Source organism: Emydura macquarii, unplaced genomic scaffold (assembly GCF_026122565.2).
Source record: "Emydura macquarii macquarii isolate MOO-44397 ecotype Brisbane River unplaced genomic scaffold, CSIRO-AGI_Emac_v2 contig_1119, whole genome shotgun sequence".
Taxonomy (NCBI): domain Eukaryota; kingdom Metazoa; phylum Chordata; order Testudines; family Chelidae; genus Emydura; species Emydura macquarii.
The window spans coordinates 3732362-3753028 of record NW_027131256.1 but is presented as its reverse complement, the minus strand read 5'-3'; the positions used below and the strand labels follow the sequence as shown (position 1 = coordinate 3753028).

The 20667-nt window shown below is 49.9% G+C and overlaps 1 protein-coding gene across 3 annotated transcripts in view; it reads right to left on the bottom strand.

Annotated features, from left to right (window-relative positions):
• Positions 1–650: 650 nt before the first annotated feature.
• Positions 651–20667, bottom strand: part of FSTL1 (follistatin like 1) — an 85270-nt gene continuing 65253 nt past the window's right edge. For all 3 annotated transcript variants that reach the window (XM_067545998.1, XM_067545999.1, XM_067546000.1), the window contains 9 exons: positions 18762–18866; positions 17239–17368; positions 16489–16521; positions 12647–12777; positions 8562–8680; positions 7753–7865; positions 6720–6830; positions 4657–4754; positions 651–4331 (listed from right to left, as the gene is read on the bottom strand). In XM_067545998.1, the coding sequence (XP_067402099.1) occupies positions 4287–4331; positions 4657–4754; positions 6720–6830; positions 7753–7865; positions 8562–8680; positions 12647–12777; positions 16489–16521; positions 17239–17368; positions 18762–18866 (885 nt within the window). In that variant the 3' untranslated portion in view covers positions 651–4286. The remainder of the gene's footprint in view (positions 4332–4656; positions 4755–6719; positions 6831–7752; positions 7866–8561; positions 8681–12646; positions 12778–16488; positions 16522–17238; positions 17369–18761; positions 18867–20667) is intronic.

The following is a 20667-nucleotide window of genomic DNA, read 5'->3' as shown; positions in this document are numbered from 1 at the left end:
CAGGGCAACTGCCCGGGGCCCCACGCCACAGTGGGCCCCACAAAGCTAAGTTACGTGCTTCAGCCCGACTGCCAGGGGCTCAGGCTTCAGCCACGGCTCACAAGTAAAAAACAGGCTCAAGCATCACACTGAAATTTAAGTACAATATTTATATTCAAATCAATTTATTTTATAATTATATGGTAAAAATCAGAAAGTAAGCAAGTTCTCAGTACTAGTGGGCTGTGACACTTTTGTATTTTTATGTCTGATTTTTGTAAGCAAGTAGTTTTTAAGTGAGGTGAAACTTGGGGTACACAAGACAAATCAGACTCCTGACAGGGGTACAGTAGTCTGGGAAGGTTGAGAACCACTGTTCTAGGGTCTATTGCCATCTCTACCCCTGACTTTCTGCATGACCATGGACAAATCCCTTCTTTTTCTATGCTTGTTTCCCCATTGATAACATGTGGATAATGATACTCACCCACTCTGTAAAGTGCTTTCAGCCTTGTATGAAAGCAGTTATAGTCTCTAAGTGCAAATAACGGGCACTATTATTTTTATTGCTGAGAAGGGACGAGAACTTGTGAGGACTACAGAGGGAGCTCCCAAATCCTAAAGCCGATTCTACTTCGCTCTTATAAAAAAAAGGAACAAATGAAACTTCATGATTTTGTTTTGTTTATTTGGCAGTTATATCCAATTCCCTCCCCTCAAAAAGTACAAAACCAAGTAAAATAAGTGCACTAATGAAATCTAGAGAATACTGATAAATTTCACACACATACACAAGGGAAATGGAGAGAGAAGGGGTTAGTGTATGTTGGCTTTTATAAAAAAAATGCTTTCCCTGCCCCTTGCAGACTCTGCAGTGAATATCCCAGAGAACTGTGTTTGGAGTTCAACATTTCCCTCACTCACTGGCCAGATTACACCCTAGGAGATAGCGATAGAAAAGCCTGCTGTGTGATATGGTCCTTTACCCCTCAGCCAGTGTAGGGCTGCTCTTTACATAGCATACTGGGGCCACACCCTTCAATTTAAGAGGAGAGATGTTCATGCACCATTGGGGTAGGACAGCCCTTGAAACCAGCGATGTTTTCAACACACGTTACTTAAATGGTATTTTTCTTCTTAGGAAACACAAAGGAAATGAAAAGGCCCTGTAGGAGGCAGCCCTGTGTCTACAGAGGCCAATTAACTAGGCCCCAGTTGTCTTGCTTTGATCCTCGTGGCAGTGCAATCTCACATGCCCAGACTTCACCTCACTGAGGGCCACTCTTGTGCTTTGTCAGGGGGCACCACGTATTTGGTATAAAGTGGAGCAGATTGTAGCTACTGTTTGTTTAGGGTCACATTGTGGTGACTATAGATCCCAGCATGCAATGCTTCATGTTGACCTGAGCAGCTTAATTGCATTGCATGCTGGGACCTGCAGGCTCCACAGCCTACACACCTGCAGTAAATTGGAGGCTTAATCACAGTCCATGTAGCACAACTCTGCAGCTGCTTAAGGAACTTCAGCCAGTTTAGCCTCCCCACACTGCACATACTTGGCTCCTCAGCTGTCCCTTCCCACTTGGGGATCTTACTGGTTGGAAAATGAGCTGTTCTTACCAGGGATGAAAATGTTTGCTTTTTAAGGCATGCTGTTGCATTTTCCCTAAGGCACTTTAATGGGCAAGTGGTCTAAGCTCAAAGGTGGTAGGAAAGGAGGAGGGAGGCTTGAGCTACTTTCACTATTTCAGACTAAGGCAGAAACAAGGCAAAGAATTAAAACAATGTGCCAGTGACTCCAAACATCCATTTGTGGAGACGGTGGGAAGAGCAGGGGGCATTTCCATGGGACACTCCCATCTAACCAACTAATTCCTCTGGTACCACTAATGGGGGAGAAGGAAGGAAAAATAATTTCATCCTGAATTCCCAGAGTATCATTATTTTTTTCCTCGAACTGGGATTTCTCCCCCGAGTTCTAGGGACTAATTCACCTCTTACCTAAACCAGTGTAAACCTGGTGTAATGCCACTGACACTGCTCCTGATTTACACCAACGTGAGCGCAAAATCAGACCACTAGTTTATTATTCCAAAGCCTCGAAGCACTGGGGGCAGATTCTGATCTCCCACTGGTGTAAATGTGGAGTAACTGCACTGAAGTCAATGGAGATACCTTAGATTTACACAGGTGTAACTTAGATCAGAGTCTGGCGCTGTCTCTCTGAAGTCCACAGTATGCAGAGACAGTGGCAATGTCAAGACCAAGACAATAATGCAAGGGACTAGCTCAGAACTGTACCAGAGTTCAAGCTTTCTTTTTTTCCCTACACTCATTAGGGATTAACTCTTCCCCTTCTCTGCCTGGAAAGCGAAGGGAATAAAGGGGAGGCTAGAGCACAGCCTTGCTAATCTGGACTCAGGCAGAACTAATTCCTACTGAGGCCAGTGAGAGGTTTGCTTGAGGCACAAGGGACTGCAGGACATGAATGGGGGAAGCCTGAATCATCCTGACTCAGCCTAAGCCTGACAACTGGGAATGTGTACCAGTGTATGACTGGAACAGGGAAACGTGGACATATATGTGTGTGTATATGAAGTAAAGTTGAATACAACAGGAGAACCCATTGGGTTTGAGGAGAGGGTGGTCGCCGACAAAATACCATGCCCTTAAAGAGTATCACAGTTGTAACTAGGCCCAGTACTCAGAGAAAAAAAGTGGCCAAAAGAAAATGATCCAGAAAGGGAAGCTACAGTGATCAGAGATGGACAAACCTGAAGAGAGAGGCCTTGCAGGCTGCCATAGGCGGACGTGTGCAGGTCCCTGACCCTAACCCGATTCAGGTGGAACTTCGTAATACAGGCCAAAGACAATCCAGCTGATTTACCCTCAAATGGGACAGAAGGCGAGAGATGATCACAGGCTGCAGCTGATAGATACATTAAAAGAACTAGCTAGATAACAAATTAAATATTGGGACAGTCCCCCTGTCCCTTGTTTAGTGTAGCCTGCACTGCCTTCCAGGCAGGCATTCATGTGATTTAGGGAGACCTTGTGCAGGAAAACCAGGCAGCCCAGGCTGTGATAGTCTGCAAACTAAAGTGCCAGAGAAAGAGTCACAGGATCTCTCTGTGTCCAGCAGCTTCAGTATAGAATCCTGTCTCTCTCCACCGGGAGGGACACTGCAGCACCAAGCTGAGAAGTGTCCTGAAACTTTGGGCTTAGGAGCTGTACGTGCTGGAGACAGGCAAATACAAACCGGGCACAGGAATTACAGCACTTCCAATAACAAAACCCAAACCAATGGGTTTGCTTTCTTGAAAGATCTAAAGCTACTGCCTAAGAATACAAAAGCTCAGTTGCTACCACAGCAAATAAAGTCCTAAAACAAAAAGGAGTCAGCATGGGAGTGTGATACGAGAAAATACTGTAATGTAGCACCTTTGTGTGTGTGGGGGGGGGGGAGGGGGAGGAGGAGGAGGTGGAGAGACAGGGGCAAAGAGCAGGTCAAACGGACTAGTGTGACTTTGGAGCCCACGGTGCATTGTAGGAGTTGCTAGGGATTGGCTGGCTGTGGGCAGGGAGGCGCACACCGGATAGATAGTTCACTAGGAACTCCAGGAGTCATGGAAAGTCAATTTGCCCAGGGGAGATGCCTGAGGTGAGGCCCACGGAAGCTGGAGGGGGAAGCACAGTGCCAGGTTGGCATGGAGGTTGGGGAAAGGCTAGAAAGGAGAACAGGAGAGAAGGGGGCTGGGAGAAGGCAGAAAAGACCAGGGAAGACACGAAGGGTGGTGATATGAGGCAAGGTCCATGGCTGATTGAGCCCCACAGGATGCATGCTCAGCCGCAGAGCTTTCCCTCATGTTCCTGCAGCCATGGCGGGTATACGCTGAACCCTAGAAACAGGACTGAAGATTCCCAGGAGGCTGCAGAGGGTGAAACCTCCCCCCACCCGCCCAGCACTAACTTCCCCGTTTCCCAGGTTATCCTTTTGGCACAGAAGCCCCTGCTCATTGCCTTAAAGGGCCGCTGCCCTGGACTGTGGAGAGGATGTCCTCTGGGAAGGAGATCCTGGAAGCTGCTGTAATTCCCTCTTGTCCCCAGCAATGACGCCCCTGACCACGTGAACTGCGCTCCCCTCCCCCGCTTCCTTTTTAATAACAAAACAAAAACCTCATCGCTAAACAATGTAAATATCTGTGACCGGGCGACCGTAGCAGACACTTGTGCATACTGAGATTGGTGCTGAAGGACAGGGCAGCGGATCTGGCCCGTCCCCTGGGCTCCTCCAGTGAGGGGGCCCCTTACATCTCTTTGGTGCTCATTCGCTTGGTCTTCTCAGCCGTCTCCTGCAGAGAGAGAGAGAGAGCATTCGAGTGAGGCCCTGTGGTTCCACATGAGGGCCGGCGAGAGGTGCCGGCAGACTGCAGGCTTCTGTTTCTCCATAAGATAGTACCACACAGGCAGCAGCAGTCCCGACTTTCCACCCTCACCCCTCAAATGTGCCTCACCCCTGCCGTGGAGGGACCATCCCAAAGGGAGTTAGGGAATCCCCCCTTCCAACCCACAAGCCAGAGCACTCCCTTCTTTGCCAGGAAGTATCTGAGATACAGAGGAAGGAGGTCTCTAGCAAGGAGAAATTTCCAGCACAGGACAAAGAGATTCCATCCCAACCTGATGCTTCTGCAGTTCTTGAACGTATCTGGCCAACTCCTCCTCAGTCAGCTCCTCTTCGGGTTGCTGCCCCCCCACAGGCACCTTCTGGTTCTTCCCTGGAAACACAAGTGAAGTTGGTCACAGGTGTTAGGATAGCTCTTAGGTGGTGTTGTGGAGGGAGGAGACCAGGAGAGAGCCAAGGTGGGTTCAGCTGGTTTCATGCCACAACAGATCTCGGGCTTGCTGAGGTTTGCTTTGTCTAGAGACATGAAACCTGGGGAGTTCTGGCCCCTCCCTCTTTGCTGTCAAGAGGGAGGAGTCTGTTCCAGCCTGGTGTACATGAGGTGTGTATCCACACAACTCCCCCAAGAGCAAAAAACAAATACATCAGAAATTAATTAGGCTCTGCCTTTCCTCCTTATTATTTAAAAGGAAAGCCAGTGGTTAGTTCTGACGCCTTCACTGGCTACATAAAGGTTGGGTAGATAGATACACTCCATTTAATTGGCAAATCTGCATATTCAGGACCTCTCTCAGGGAACATAATGAAGCCCACTGATATTTAATTCCACTTAATGGAGATGCCTTTTGCTCATTTACTGGTGTCCAGATCTGCCTGACGCTTATGCCACTTTGGTCTGCTCACTCCTCTGACAGTAGCCTTTTGTCCCTTCATAGCTATGACACAGGCAGAAAAGGCAAGAATTGTTAGCTCATTGCTGCTTGTTTTCTCCCTCCACTTCAAATACTCATGGTAGGTGTCCATGCTGGGTGTCATGCACCCACCTCAGATGCTAGCACTGGACAGGCAGCAGGTACAGTCTCAGCCATATAGTCCCTTAGATTCATGGAAGATTAGGGTTGGAAGGGACCTCAGGAGGTCATCTAGTCCAACCCCCTGTTCAAAGCAGGACCAACCCCCACTAAATCATCCCAGCCAGGGCTTTGCCAGGCTGGGCCTTAAAAACCTCTAAGGATGGAGATTCCATCACCTCCCTAGGTAACCCATTCCAGTGCTTCACCACCCTCCTAGGGAAAAAGTTTTCCTAATATCCAACCTAGACCTCCCCCACTTGCTCCTTGCTCTATCATCTGCCACCACTGAGAACAGCCTAGCTCCATCCTCCGCTATCAAATCCCCATGGGCCTACCTAATAACACAATGGGATCCACAGCTCCCTGGGCAGCAGCAGCAGTATTAAAACCGCATCTTCTCTGAACCAGGAATCCCTCTTACTAGGGCCAGAAAGAAACTGCTCACTGGGGTGAATCAAGTCAGAGGCCTCTACTGTGCATCACCAAATGAATTTTTGAAGTAATTCTTTTAACACTTGTCACTGTTTTACTAGCTCCACATCTGTTCATGGTGCTGGCATCTCCCTCAGCGGGAGCTTCCATGCTACTGACACTCTTTAGAGCGTGTGTGCTCTTAAGAAACAGAGGTGCAGTTTTCATGCAAAGGCCCTTCATAGTAAGGCAGGCAGCTAGAAGAATGCAGAGCAGTGCCGTGAGGGCAAGCCCAGCTATTCATAAAGAGAATAAAGCATTTCCTAAAGTCTTACATGGGGCGTCAAATTCGCTTTCCAATGCGCAATGAACCCTGTGAGATGAGCTGATCCTCCTGATGTAAGGTGCCCAATTAAGAAACCCACTATGGCTTCCCCATTTGTAGCACTGCTGTTAAAGCTTGAAACTGACATGAGGAGACACCCCAAGAGACAAGAGATGACTGATTGGTCAAGTTTCATTATAAAGGATACTTCCTGTCATACAAATAATAATCCTTTTTCCTTCTGTAGAACTTTTATTTGAAGGATCTCAAGGCACTTCTCTAACACTCATGAATTAAGTCTCCTAACCCCTCTCTGCGGTAGGGCAGGATCATTATCCCTATTTTACAGAAGCTGGAGACACTGAGGCCCACAATGGGGAAGTGACTTGCTCAAGGTCTTACAGTGATTATCAGGAAGTGCTGGAAATAGAAATTATGGGTCCAGAAACCCAATGCCCTACAAAAAATGGAAGACAAAACTCGCTCTGTAACTTCCTAATTCCTCCAGCCCTCTGCAGGTTGTACATACCCTCACAGGTCATGGCCGTGCACACCCAGTTCCCACAGGCACAGACACAGCGGTTGCATTCCACCTGGGTCTCAGCTCCATCCTCGTAAGTTTCATCTTCAAGGGCACATTCTAGAGGGAACATAAACAAGGGGAATTGGCTTTGATGTACAAGGCAGATACAGGCTATCAGATTCTGGGAGTTCTTTGGTTTCCTCAAGTCTCCCCAAAGCACTTGTGAATTAGACAGTGCAATAATTGCAGGGGCTGCCACAGCCTGTATTCTGCACTCCCTGAAGCCCCATCTTCTGTAGAGGAGGACCATGGGTAGCATTTTCAGGGAGTGCTTATGGGATGTCTGACTTTCCACTGGAGGAGGCAGGAGGAGTTCAGTTTACTGTTCCACAAGCTGTACCGCCATGGACTGGACTGTATCATCACCACTGAGACTAAGCCCTGGTGTAGGACCTGAACTTGGTCACTCCTGGCCTACCGGTGAGCATGCTCCCTTGTGAGACTGCTAGATGATGTTTAATCCTTAGAACGCTGAGCCATTTCCAGGTAAGTTGCAAATCTGAATTGGATTCAGAGGGCTGGTGAGCTACAGGAAGTTGGTCAGGGAGGATATCTGGTAACTGAGAGCCGGAGCAGGGCAAGGCTTTTCTCTGGACTGAGACCTGCCCAATGCCCTGCCTTCTAAATTGTTCAGACACGCCCTACTCCTCACATGACCCATCTCACTGCTGAACCCCTTTCCTGATCACCCAAACATACATTCTCCACTGACCGGCCTCTCTGAAACCCATCTCCCATATGCCCTAATAGCAGGGGAGGCTGCAGGAGAGGGCAGGAGTGAGGGGTGTTGGCAGGGTTGTGTGGGGAGGCCAGGACTGGAATAGCGGGGGGCTGCAAGGCAGGAGTGAGGTATATTGGACGAGTTGTGGGAGGGAGGCTTGCAGAGTGCCCGCCTCTGCATCTGGTTCTAAGCCATTCTAGTCTCTCCTCCCTATCTGGAGCCCCAGTCTGTCCCCTGGAGCAGGGGAGAAGATCATACTTTTCTCTGGTGGGTTGAAGGACGGGTTGAGGCACTTGAGGAACTCATTGAAGCTGAGTTTCCAGTCGGCATTCTCATCAGACAGCTCAATGAGGGCGTCCACGCAGAGTCCTCTGAAAGGAAACAGATACAGTGGCCATGGGGTCAGGGTGCTGCCTTTGCAATGGCTGCTGCTCCTACTTGCTTGTACAGGGATCCAGAGAAGTAAGCACGGGGCAGGAAGCATTAGGACTCTGGGCCGGGCAAGCAAAGTGACTATCGTAACAGAATCTACTACAGAATACCACAGAGAAATGGGGCCCGCCCACTACTTTGCTGGGGAAAAGCAGGGAGATGGGGGTTATTTTAAACAAGTAAGTAGCAGAAGCAAATCTCCAGCTCAGCCTTATCAATGCTATTTTATTTTTCGTTTCACTGACGAATGGAGCCATTGCTGTGACCTTCTGCCCCCCATCAGCTCCCCATATAAATATGGGCACGGAATGGATTTTTCATCTTGATGCCAAGTCTGAAAAATCAAAAAACGTTTCCTTTTGAGTCAAACCCAAAACAAATTGTGTCTCAATTTTTGGTGAATCGAAAAGTTGAAAACATTTCAAGTCAGGTTAAATGCTGTATCCCAGCACAATTTTTTTTAATTTCAGGCATTTTGGCAAAGCAAGGACTAAGTTCATAGAACACTGGGGGGTGGTCTGAATTCTCTTGTCATTTTGAGTGTCACTTCCCAAGGATTCTTTGACTAATGCTTGGCACTTAGCTCTCCCTTCATGTCTGCCACCCCTCCCCATTGCCTCCCTGCCCCACATTACCTGAGTAGCTTGTTGGTCTCTTGGTCCACATAGGTGGTGATGTTGATGGCAGTTTCATTTTGTTCCACAAACTTCAGGAACTCATTGGAGTCCAGGCGAGAATCCCCGCCATCGAAGCTCTGTAGGGGGGGAGGAAGGAAATGAGAGGGCTGAGGCATTGTCTGGTTCCCATTCCTTTCCCTTTTCCACAAACACTTGCAAATGGAGCTGGGTGAATGTTTTTTTGGCTCAGTGGCAATTCCGATAAATTGGAAAAACAAAGTTTGTTGTGGGTTAAACTGAATCTGAAGCGGTTTGGCATTTTCGGTGCATTGAAAAAGCCCTCTGGATCTGCTCTAGAGCAGGGATTCACACCTGGGTCTCCCACATCCCAACTGAGTGCCCTTCTCACTGGGATAAAGGTTATGGGGGGAAGGGGAGGGAAAGGGAGCGAGAGGAAGAAAGAGGAAGTGCCAGCAGCCGCAGCACCATCTCTTCTTCCTCCTCTGGCCATTTTGTGAATGGCTGAAACTATTTGTGTCAAATTTCTGAATAGTTTTGAGTCAACCAAAACTGCAATTTTCATTAAATAAACTAAATGTCCAAAACCTTTCACCCAGCTCTACTTGCTAATACTTAGCACTGTGTAACACTTTGCATCTTCAAACCCCAACCCTTTTGTGGGGCAGACATCATTCCTCCTATTCTGCAGAAAAGGAAACTGAGGCTTGTACACAGGAAGTATCTTTTCTATGCCACCCAGAGAGTTGGTCTCAGAGCTGGGATGAGAACCCAGGCATCCTGATTCCCACTCTGCACAGGCCACTAGACCACCCTGATTCTGATTCAATTCTGCGTGCTTGCTTTATGGCCACAGCAAGATCACATCATTTCCTTCTTCTGTTCCAGGTGGCCTCTTAGCGTCCAGACATTTTCTGGCATGAAATGGACCAATTGTGTCCTAGGGGTGCTGTGCTAGTACAAGCTTTCAGACAGCTGTAAAATCAGGGTCTTGACTGTCGTGTGCTAATGGCAAAGAATCACAGGATTGTCTGCAACAGTGAACAAGAGACTTCATCAGAATAAGGAAACAAGTATTATCCTCCATCTCCTCTGTCTCACTCTGCTCTACTGCAGAGCTTCTGCCTAGAACCATCCTCAGCCCCCTTCGGCCTGTCTTCCTGCTATAGATTTAAAGAAAGAGAACAGATAACTCCACACGAGCCACATTTGGTCATGAAAGATCCCATGGCTCTTCAGAGTGGCATGTTTAGCCACAGTGTCCTACCTGAATTCCAAGGAGAGTAATTACACTCTACCTTCATAAATTCCTTCTGCTGTCTCATCTAGATGCAGGATCCCTTTTCACTTCCTGTCCTACACTGGTGTATTGTGTTGCCGTGCACTTTTCAATAGCAGCTGTGTCCTATCCCAATTCAGGCAGTTGCAGTGCAGAGATGGGAGAAAAGAATCCTGTTTATAGAATACTATAAGAGGTGCTGAAGAAATTTTGCTGTGTGGCTGGGTCAAGACACTTCCACTTTTTGTGTTTTAGTTCCCCCTGGTCCTGAGGCTCCATTCATTAGTGCCTGTAGATTGCTTTGAGATCCTCGGATGGAAAGTGGTAGGGCAGGGAAAATTATTATCCCCATTGCAAACAGTGCATACCTGTCCTGCTAACATGTCTCTAGCTCCGTGAGCTCTGAAGGCCAAATGTCCCCCCAAAATTGTTTACAAGGAAGACCACAGTTTCCACAGAACCAGATTAAGTGAAGTCTGCTTTGTCCAGCATTGAATGTCCCCCCCAAGGTCCTCGTATGGGATCATGAGACCTAATAGCAATTGACACAATGAACTTTGCAGGTCTAGGCCTTGGTGGCTCATGTCCCATACCTGAGTCATACTAGTGAATCTCACAAGACAGGGTCTCCTTCGGAAAATGGCTTAGTGAGCTCACTGCTGACCACTATTCAAGGAGAAAAGGAGCCTAGCTGCCTCCCATCCTACTCCCTGCTGCTCAATTCAGCAAAAAGTTGCAGTAGCCACAGTGAAAGAGCAGCTAGTGCTGCACGTCAGGATTGAGGTGCATTGGCGAAGTTGTCTGGGGAACCCAACACTGAAATAGTGGGGGGGGGGGGGCAAGGGAGGCCGAGACGATTGCAGGTCAGGAGTGAGGGGCGTTGGCAAGGCTGCGTGGGGAGCCCAGGACTGGAATAGCGGGGGGCCTGTAGGGCAGGAGTGAGGGGCCATGGCCAATGCTGGGTGAGGTTCCCATGGCTACAATGGAATTCCTACACGTCAGGGCTGAGGTGCATTTGTCAAGCGATGTAGGAAAGTTTCACAATCTCTGCCTCCATTTACTACGGCTGACTCTTAGCAGCCCTGTTAGCCCCCCCCTTCTCACAAGGTCTGAATTTCATCCCAAAATCTTTTCAAGCCCTTGGGGAATGGGTATTACCTGGTGGATACCATTAAATGCCCAGGATAAACTGGAGGGAGGGGACTCAGCTTTTGCTTGCGTGCTGAGAAAGGCAATGGCTTTGTCCCAGGAATATTCCTCACCCGGGGCTGGAATCAGCAGACAAAGGAAAGGGGAAAGAGCGAGCTGCTCAATAAAGCGAGCCGGTGCCGGTTTGCTTCTGCGCTGCAGACACCGGTTTTCATTAGGCTCATAGCAGGGGGGAATGCGCCTTCTAGTGCTGACATCAGCAGAACGAGCACATGGCTGCTGGCTCTGGATAATACATCAAAGCCTGTAGCACAGGGAACTGGAGACAGTGTGTTTGTGGGGGAAGGGATCACGTCGCTCTACTGTACAGGTCACACCATCCTTTGGGGCGATGGCAGGTGCCCAGGAGTGGGCCTGAGGCAGTGAATCTCTGGAGGGTTCCCATGAAAGGCCCCAGTGTTAATGGCGATAAAGGCCGAGAGCTCGGGGCAGGGGGGAGCCAAGAGGCTGGCTTCTTGGGTCCCTCCACGGGGTGCCATTGCCATGGCAAATCTCAGAGCTAACTCCTGTCAGGTGCCATTCATCTCTCACTGTCAACACCTCCTTATTTAAACCACCCCCTCCCCGGCTCCCCACAGGCTCTGGGCTGGGCACTCGGAAGTCTTTAGCAAGAGCTCGGCGTGACGGGGCGGGGGAGATGCGCTGAGTGTGCAAGCAGAGTGTGTGTGATCTGCCAGTTACACAAGGGAGGGCGGCGAGGGGGGAAGGGGAGTTTACTGCCTCCGAGGAAGGCGCTGAATGAAAAGGCCGGGAAGTGTAAGAGGCTATTCTCCCTCTGCAGAGCTGGGGATTTAAGCTCCCACATGCCCTGCACCCCAACCTGAACAGGGGCCAGCATGCACTGGAGCAAAGGGCCAGCCCCCCCCGCATCTCCCCGCAGCCTCTTCCCCATGCTTCCTCCCTGTTCTTCACAGGCTGGGCTGGCTCTGAACCCTCCTGCTCCTGCCTCCCCTCCACTTGCCCCTCCCTGCTGGGTTTCTAGTCCCAGGTTCAGCACTTCTATCCTCAGTTCTCCCTCTGCAGTTCCCCACCCCCACCTACCCCAAGAGATCTGTCCCCTTTTCCCCTCCCCCACTCATGTCTGTCCCCTCCTCCTGGGAATCTCCACTGCATGTCTGTCAGCTGCAGCCAGGAGCACTCCTCAGACACGAGGGGGGGTCCAGCTTCTTGCTGCCTCTCAGCTGCTCTGGCTCCTGTGGCCCGGCTGCCCATAAATTACGTAGCACAATTTTTAGTGATTTTCAAGACTCCCCATCCTCCCTTTGTAACACTGAAACAAACACGCAAAATTCAGGACCCACTGGCCCCCTTACGTAGTTTGAGGGCAGCTCCTGTACTTCAACTGAGGGATAAGAGGGGCAGGCAGGGGGGCAGCTGCCTGTATGGCAGGTAGATATTGCTGCAGGCAGCCCCAGATGTGTACTGGGTCACTCTTTATATTACATACGAGCCGCCCCAGAAACTTGGTCCCAATCACTGCAGGGGCCTCACTTACTATGACCACTTGACATGTCACTGAACAGTGACAGCAACACGGGATAACAGTGTAGGGCAGGAAACAAGCTCTAATCTCTAGGGCTGCCCCAGCCCTCCTCACCTTGAAATACTTGTCCAGGACTTCGCTGTAGTTGCTGCCCTTTGAGAACCAGCCATCCGGGATGATCTCAGCCTCGAGCCACTGGATAATGCGACGCCGAAGCTCGTCCCTGTCAGACTGGTAGCAGACAACTGCCAGGGAAGAAGGGAAAGAGAGGGTGAGCGAGAGAAAGAAAGGGGGAGCGAAGAAGAAATATGACTGAGAGACCATAAAGAAACAATTGAAAAAACCAACTCCAGGTTCCAAGTCATACGAGTTTCCAGTCCTCTCCTCCCTCTATCACAGAAGGGGTGTGAACTGGAGCTCAGCAATCTCCAAACCCAGCTGAAGGCGCTGGATGTTTAGCCATGTGTGTGGTGAGGGTGACAACCGGTGGGAAGGCCTTAATCTTCCCAATGCCCTTTGCTTTTGTGACTTCCTCTCTCTCTCTTCTTCATGGTGCATGCGGAAGGTGATAAAAATGGATCCAGAGCCAACTCATCTGTGATGGTATACAACGTTATCCTCCAGTGGGCTGGAAGAACGCCCAGCCTGAGATGGGAAGGAGTCTGAGCATTCTCCTCTGGCTCCCCCAGTCTCTGTGCCAGGGGGAGAGCAGACGTATTAGTACTGGTGAAAGGCACCAGACTGGCAGCCGTGGAGAATAAAGGTCTCTATCCACAGTATAGGGAGCGCCTGGGCTGGGCAAACTTCCCCTGCTACACCCTCTGCCAGTGCCCCTCAACACTGAACTTCAGGGGCCCATGTCCCTGGGGGAGAGGGGATTTCAGTCTTCATGTTCCAATCAGTCCCTGGCCTCTCAGCTACATCTGTCACGGTTACAACACCACTGCACACAAAAAGGGAGACACTGCTAATCAGGGATCGAACTGGGCTTGTTTGCTAAGCCACTACTCTCCCCTGGTGGCTGCAGTTGCATGTGCCAGAATCGAATCTTTTATTCAGATGACAAAAATTAAGAGCCAGACCCTCAACTTTTGTAAATTGTCACATCTCCATTGAAGTCACGGGAGCTATGACAGCTTACCCCAGCTGAGAATCTGGCCCTAAGGATCTAGTCCTTATGGTGGCAAAGAAAACCTATAATAACCAGCCAGACAGGGGGACGGTAGCTGGGGAGTCCGTAAGGTCGGCTCCGAACTCCTTCATCATTAGGAGGTGAGGGTCATGCTCTGAGGCGGTTCTTTGCCTTAGGTTTGCGTTCAGGAATTGATTTGGCTTGTAAAGATTATTATTATTTACGATAGCTCCCAGAGGCCTGAACTGAGATCAAGACCTTATCGTACTAAGCACTGTATATACACAGAGTAAAAGATAGTCCATGCTCTGAAGAGCTTACTGTATAGACAGACAAAACCACAGGGCGGGAGGGGAAACAGGGATGCAGGGAGGTTAAGCGACTCGCCTAAAGTCACACAGCAGTTGGTGGAAGAGGTCACATGATTCCCAGTCCAGTGCCTTATTCACAAAGCAATGCTGCCCCCTTTCAATGGCACAGTAATCTAGCCATCCTTGAAGCAGGGTACTGTTTTGGAAAGGGTCTGCATAAAAATGGGACATGGGACAACATGTTTATTGTGTATCTGACTCCACACCAAGTGTGCTCAGGGAACAGGATGGCTTCTCTATCTACCAGCACTACCAACTCAGCCTGGGTCCTGAGAATCAAACTGGGCTCTTCTCGTCTTGTGCATCATCACCATTAACCCTGACCATCACAGTGTAATTGAGCAGTCTGCTTCTGTACCCCTCAAACTAAAGATTCTGCAACGGGAACTTTGTTAACAATTCTGCTGATGATGCACAAGCCTCAACAGAATGCAGCTCCCTCTGCCAAGGCTATCTGAGGTCTGCATGCAGTGGTGTAGCCATGTCGGTCCCAGGATGTTAGATAGATAAAGTGGGTGAGGCGGTAGCTTTTAATGGACCAACTTCTGTTGGAGAGAGAGAGAAGCTTTCAAGCTTACACAGAGCTCTTCCTGGTCTACACTACAGAGTAGCAGAGTCAGGCCTGGTCTACACTACAGGTCTGGTCTATACTACAGAGTTAGGTCGATATAAAGCAGCTCATGTTGATGTAACTGTAAGCATCTACACCAAAATGCAGCTCCCACCCATGTAATTCACCCACTGCACTGACTTAAAAACTCCACCTACGCAAGAGGCATAGTTCTTAGGTCAACGTAGTTCAGTTGACTCCCTGTCAGTGTAGACATTGTGTTTCTTACATCGACTGTTGCTGCCTTTCAAAAGCTGTCCCACAATGCCCCACACTGACACTTAAAACGGTGCAAGCGTTCCTGGTGAGGACACGCACCACCGACACAGGAGCGTAGTGTGGACACCCAAAAGCGATTTAATTACTGTGGTGGCTGTACCTCAACGTGACTTAGGTCGACTTAATTTTGTAGTGTAGACTTGCCCTCAGGCATGGGAATTGTACTCAGAGTCACAACTAAATACAAGGTGGAACAGGTTGTTTAGCATAAGTAGTTAACACATATTTCAAAGGACCATTCAAGGTGAAGTGGCCAGTTAACTCCTCTCCAGTCATGGGGGGAAAGGAGGGGAAAAAGAGGCTGGGGGTGGTTAGTGGGTTATTGATAACCTACTAAACCCCCCACCAGCTTTTCTGAAACGTGTGTTACTACTTATGCTTAAAAATGTGTTCCACCTTGTATTTAGTTGTGACACGGTGAATGTTACACAGAGCTCTTCTTCCGGTCTGGGAAAGACACTCACAGGTACGTCTACACAGCAAAGAAAAACCTGCAGCTGACCCGTGCCCACCGACTCGCCCTTGTGGAGCTTGGGCTAAGGGGCTGTTTCATCGCCGTGTAGACTTCTGGGCTTGAGCTGGTGCCTGGGCTCTAGGACCCTGTGAGATGGGAGGATCCCAATTCCCAGAGCCCGGGCTCCAGCCCCAGCAGCAATGAAACGGCCCTGCAACCAGAGCACTGTGAGCCCAAGTTGGCCGGCCCGGTCCAGCTGCGGGTTTTTCTTTGCAGTGTAGACAGGCCCTGTGAGTATCTTTCCCAGACTGGAAGAGAGCTCTGGGTAAGCTCGATAGCTTGTCTCCTCACCAACAGAAGCTGGTCCATTAAAAGGTATTACCTCACCCACACAGAGCTCTGCATGGCTAACAGGCCTAAAAAGCAGTCACATCGTATTTCAGTCAGTAGATTCACTCTGCTACACTCAGGCAGCCCATCTGTGGAGTACGGAGGGACCAGTTTTACTCAGTCATTTTTCTAACCTTTTTTCAATCCAATAGTGAACAACAACAGCCAATTATTAATGTGATTATTAGCAATTATATACATTTATCCATCCTCAAAGTGCTTTACCACCGTTAGTATTATTATCACCCCCATTTTACAAAGGGAGAAGCTGAGGCACAGGAAAGTCTTGACCGAGGCCACATCGGGAATCAGCATCAGAGCTAGGAATAGAAGTGAAAGATCCTGGTTCCCCGTCCTATGCACAGGCCACTACCAGTGCTTAATTTGTAATGAAAGAGGTGCCAGAGCTCAAGCCATTTTTTAACATTCAGAACTGATGCGGCAAGCCCAGAGGTGCCGGGGCTATGAACTGCTAAGCCAAGAGGTGCTGGAGCTCAGCCCTGGCACAAAGGAAGAACCTTTCAGTTTCCCTGGTTCCCTTCACCAGGTGTTGGCTCTGCAGGTAAATTCTGTCACAACTCTCCAATCAGGCACGTTCTTCTATTCGTTCCACCTTAATGCTGTGCAGCTCCCTGTCAGACTGCCCCTTCTTCCCCCATGCAGAGATGCCGGGAGGAATTCCGAACTCTCAGGTGTGGCGGGGAGGAGATGGTTTCTTACCTGGGCTTGCGGCTGGATTCTCAGACTTCTTCTCTGTTAGGGGAAACATGGGAAAGGATGTTACTGAGCAAGAAAAAAATGGCTTCACTATTGCATTTAGCTCCTGACACTGTGCAGCTGAAGTGACATGAGACTCTCCCCGGCTTGGAACAAATGGGAGTTTGGGGCCTCTGAAGACCCATTTGCTTGGGGATGGTGGGGCTTAACTCAGCAGGAAGGATGTCAGGCAGTTCTGGACTGCGCTCCCTAGCACATTCCCTCATATTCAGCTTTGGAGTTGCTCTTTTAGCAGACCATAGAGTGTGAGTCCTCTGAAAGGCCAGTCCTGTCGTCCCTAGTTGGTGCAAGTGGTGCCAGAACACATAGCTCAGGGCACCCACACTGAATGACACAGAGGACCATGTGGGCAACTGGCCAGGAGGCCGAGCGCCATGCCCAAATGGGCAAAATCCTAGAGTGAATCCTGGCTCCTGGAGTCAGTGAGAGTCCTGCGTGAGCAAGGATTGAGGAAAGGCTTTTGGAACTGGCCTATTCTCCGCATCATTTAGTGGACCTGGACCTTCCTCAAGAGGTGGATGGTTGATTGTGTTGGTTGTTGGAAGGGGAGGCAGTTGGGGGCCATGTTATAGGTGCCCCCGGATCTCATCTGTGATCTCTGTCAGGGAACAGAAGGCACAAGGTTGCTTTTTCCACCCCGGGTGGTCTTGTTTGTGTGACAGTAGGTCCAAAGGCTCCCAGGGCTGGCTTTACCTTTACAGTGGCCATCATAGTCCACCTGGATCTTGGAGCCAGTGAGGCAGGCATCACGGTGCAGCTCGCAGTGGTTCAGGTATGTCTTGCCATTGCTGCCACACACAGGCCTCTTGTGAGGTTTGCATTGCTGAAAAAGAGCCAGGAAGAGAAGAGCTTTACCTGCCGCCATGGGTCCCAGGATGGCCAGAGGGAGGCAGTGTGTAAGCCCGAGTGTCAGCCCAGCCCAGGGGCACTTTGCACAGCTCCCTCACCGCACGTAGGGATGGAGAGATACTAACCTGTAGGACCTCATGCAGGAGCAGAGTGGTCTGTAAAATGGGGACCCCTCACCCACAAACATCTATTTACCCAGCCCTACCACCACACAGGTGACTTAACGAAAGCAGATTTCCTGAAGAACACCCGGAAGTCAGTCACTAGCATATACCCTGCTTGTCTCTGCTTCTGGGTGTGTCCTGGGTGTGTGCACAAACCCGTGTCTCTGAGCGACTGTGTGTGTGTAAGTCTTTCTGTGGGTGGGTCTGTTTGCATGTGCTGCAGACACCATCTCAAGCTTTCTGCTGCAGAACTGAAGGCAAGCTCGCAGCTGAGAAAACAGGGCTTTGTTTGGAAGTAACACAGCAGATCATCAGAAGGGCAGGAATTTGGCATTGCCACCGTTTGGGCTGGGGGTTTCCTTTCTGTGTTTCTCTCACTTAGCTTGGGTAAAGGTAATCAACCCAGACAGTTTGCTTAGAGCTCCTTTCCCTTCCATGGCGGCAGTATCTAGGCTGCAAAATACCCAGGGGGTGGGCGCAGGAGTGGTTCTTTAAAAGCCCCTGTCCCATTGGTGCAAGAATGTATGGCCTTTTGGAACTGGAAGAGAACAGCGAAGCGGGCAGCTTCTGTGTCCCTAAAATCATCCCTTCTTTCAAGGCCCATCTCGATATACCTGTAGAGATTGAAGACTGACTACCCTGACAGCAGGCTTGCTTGGAACATGTGCACCTCAGCCCACCAGTCTAACTGTGTGCTGACATGCCTTCCCCACACACGAGTCAGGGCTCCAGACAGCTCTGCCCCGCACAGCCGCACCCTCTGGCCAGTGCGGTAAGGGGCAAAGGGAGAGGCAGCTCAGCCCCACTGCCACTACCCGGCATGGGTCAGCGTCTGTGTGGCAGTGCCCTTCCTCCGCACTGGGGGACAGCACCAGATTTGTGGCACTGGGAGTTCAGGGTGGGGAGGGGGGAAGGAACCAGTTCTGGGAGTTTGGGAGGAGAGCGTCGGAGTGGAGGACAGAGGCACAGAGGGTGTCTGTGAATGGGGAGGAGGAATTGGCAAGGGAGAACTGGTAAGGAAAGGGGCTGTAGACTGAAGGGCCCTGTTGGTCTGGGGCTGCCCCAGAGCAACTCCCACTGAAGCTCTATTGGCTGGTGCTCCAGCTCTAGTGTATTTTATCTGGACCCCTTTCACCTCAAGAAGTCCCCTCTCCCCAGCTCCCCTCTATCCGCAGGACAGCTGGAAGCTACTCTATGTCCTACCTCGATGCAGAGGCAGGTGGGCTCCCCCTTCTCTGTCACTGCGCACTCTCGTCCAGCTCCACAGAAAACGTTGGCACAGATTTTGGATTTGCTCTTCGGCTCTTCCTGCAGCAGGATACAAAGTGAGAGACAGAGACCATGTCACCGCAAACAGCACCACCTTCAGCTCACAACGGCTCAGAGCCTTTTGCAAAATCCATGCGCAGTTTAGACTGAACCAAATTGCCCAAACAGGCATCTCACAGTGAGAAGGAAATGACCAGCTCAGCCAGCCAACGAGGGAGAGGGGCTGTGAGAGCCCGACACTGCTCCACAGGGTGCAAATTCCAAGGAGGGAAGATCTGCTCAGAGTGATGCAAGGGGAGGTAACAGGAAATGGTGTGAACCTGAGCAGAAGAAGATCTAGTCTGACTATACCAGGAATACAGTCCTGACAGTGAGACGTCTTAGGTTGTGAAATCATCTCCCAAGGGAAGGGGTGAAAGCCCTGTTGTGTGGGAGCCTTAAAACTACATTTGACAGAGCCCTGGAGAGAACACACTGTAGAGCTCAATCCTGAGCAGACACAGAGAAATCACCACATTGGAGAAGACTAATGGTCTAGTTGTCTAATTATCTCTCGGCAATACTACATCAGCATCCTGCCTCCACAAGTAGTTCAGTATCAGATGCTTCACAGGAAGAAATTTCAAAACAGATAACTATGCAATAACTTTCCCAAGGGGAAAATTTCTTCCTTGTCTCAGGCAGTTAGTAGTCAGTCGTCTTATGCCCTGAAGCATGAGGGTTTATTTGCCTTATACATTTTTATCTTATTCAATGTTACTGCAAATATTCTTGTTTCTTTTACAAGTTTCCAATCCTTTTCTGCATCCTATTAAGCTCGTGGGCTCAATGACAACTGGAAGCCGTGGTTGCCACAGGTTAGTGATGCACTCTATAAAAGTGTATTTGCTTTTATCAGTTTTTAATTTGGTACTTTTTAATTTCAGACAGTGCCCCTTGTTCTTATTCTATGAGAGAGGAAGAGGGCTCCTGAGTTAGGGCACTAGCTTGGAACTTTGGTGTCCCAGGTTCAGCTCCCTATTGAACCACAGACTTCCCTGAATGACCTTGGGCAAATCACTTAATTTCTCTGTGCATCAGTTCTCCATTTGTAAAATGGGCTCACAGATTCCCAGGCCAGAAGAGACCATTGTGATCACCTAGTCTGACCTCCTGTATGACACAGGCCATAGAACGTCCCCAAAATAATTCCTAGACCGGAGCTGTTAGAAAAACATCCAATCTTGATTTAAAAAGTGAGAACAGGAAGACGGGCTGCAGGGTTGAGGTCTGCAGTCACTCCCTAAATAGAAGGGTCAAGGAGGAAATCCAGTGAGAGAGTAAACCTTGGGTCCTGCCCTGGATTAGGGTATTTGACAAGAGGCGGAGTGGTTTGAAGTAGCCATGGGATGTGAAGGAAACTCCCGTAGGAAAGCCCTGAGATAGGCAAGGAGATGGGGGTGGGGTAGAAAGAAGCCCAGGAACCAGTAACAGGATCTGAGACTGAGTAGGCCTCGCTTGCTAGTCATAAGGTCCCTGGACTAGCACCCCCAGTAGTGGGTGGGCCTGGGTTCCCCTATCAGCCACTTGGCACTGGACCTAGACTTGGAATGGAAGACTGTCTGAAATGGCATACAGACAGCATGTCCAGTGGGGCTTCGATACCCCAGATGGGAAGGACTGTATAATGACCTGGCTGGAGGGCTCAGTCATGAAGAGGGAGCACCCTGAGTCATGGAGAGAGAGAGGTCACAGTGTGGGTGGAGAGATGTGGGTGGAGAGGGGGTGCCGGATGGGGTGCCAGCTAATTCCCATACCTAGCCACAGGGAGGTGCACTTGCAGTGAATGGACCCCTTCACA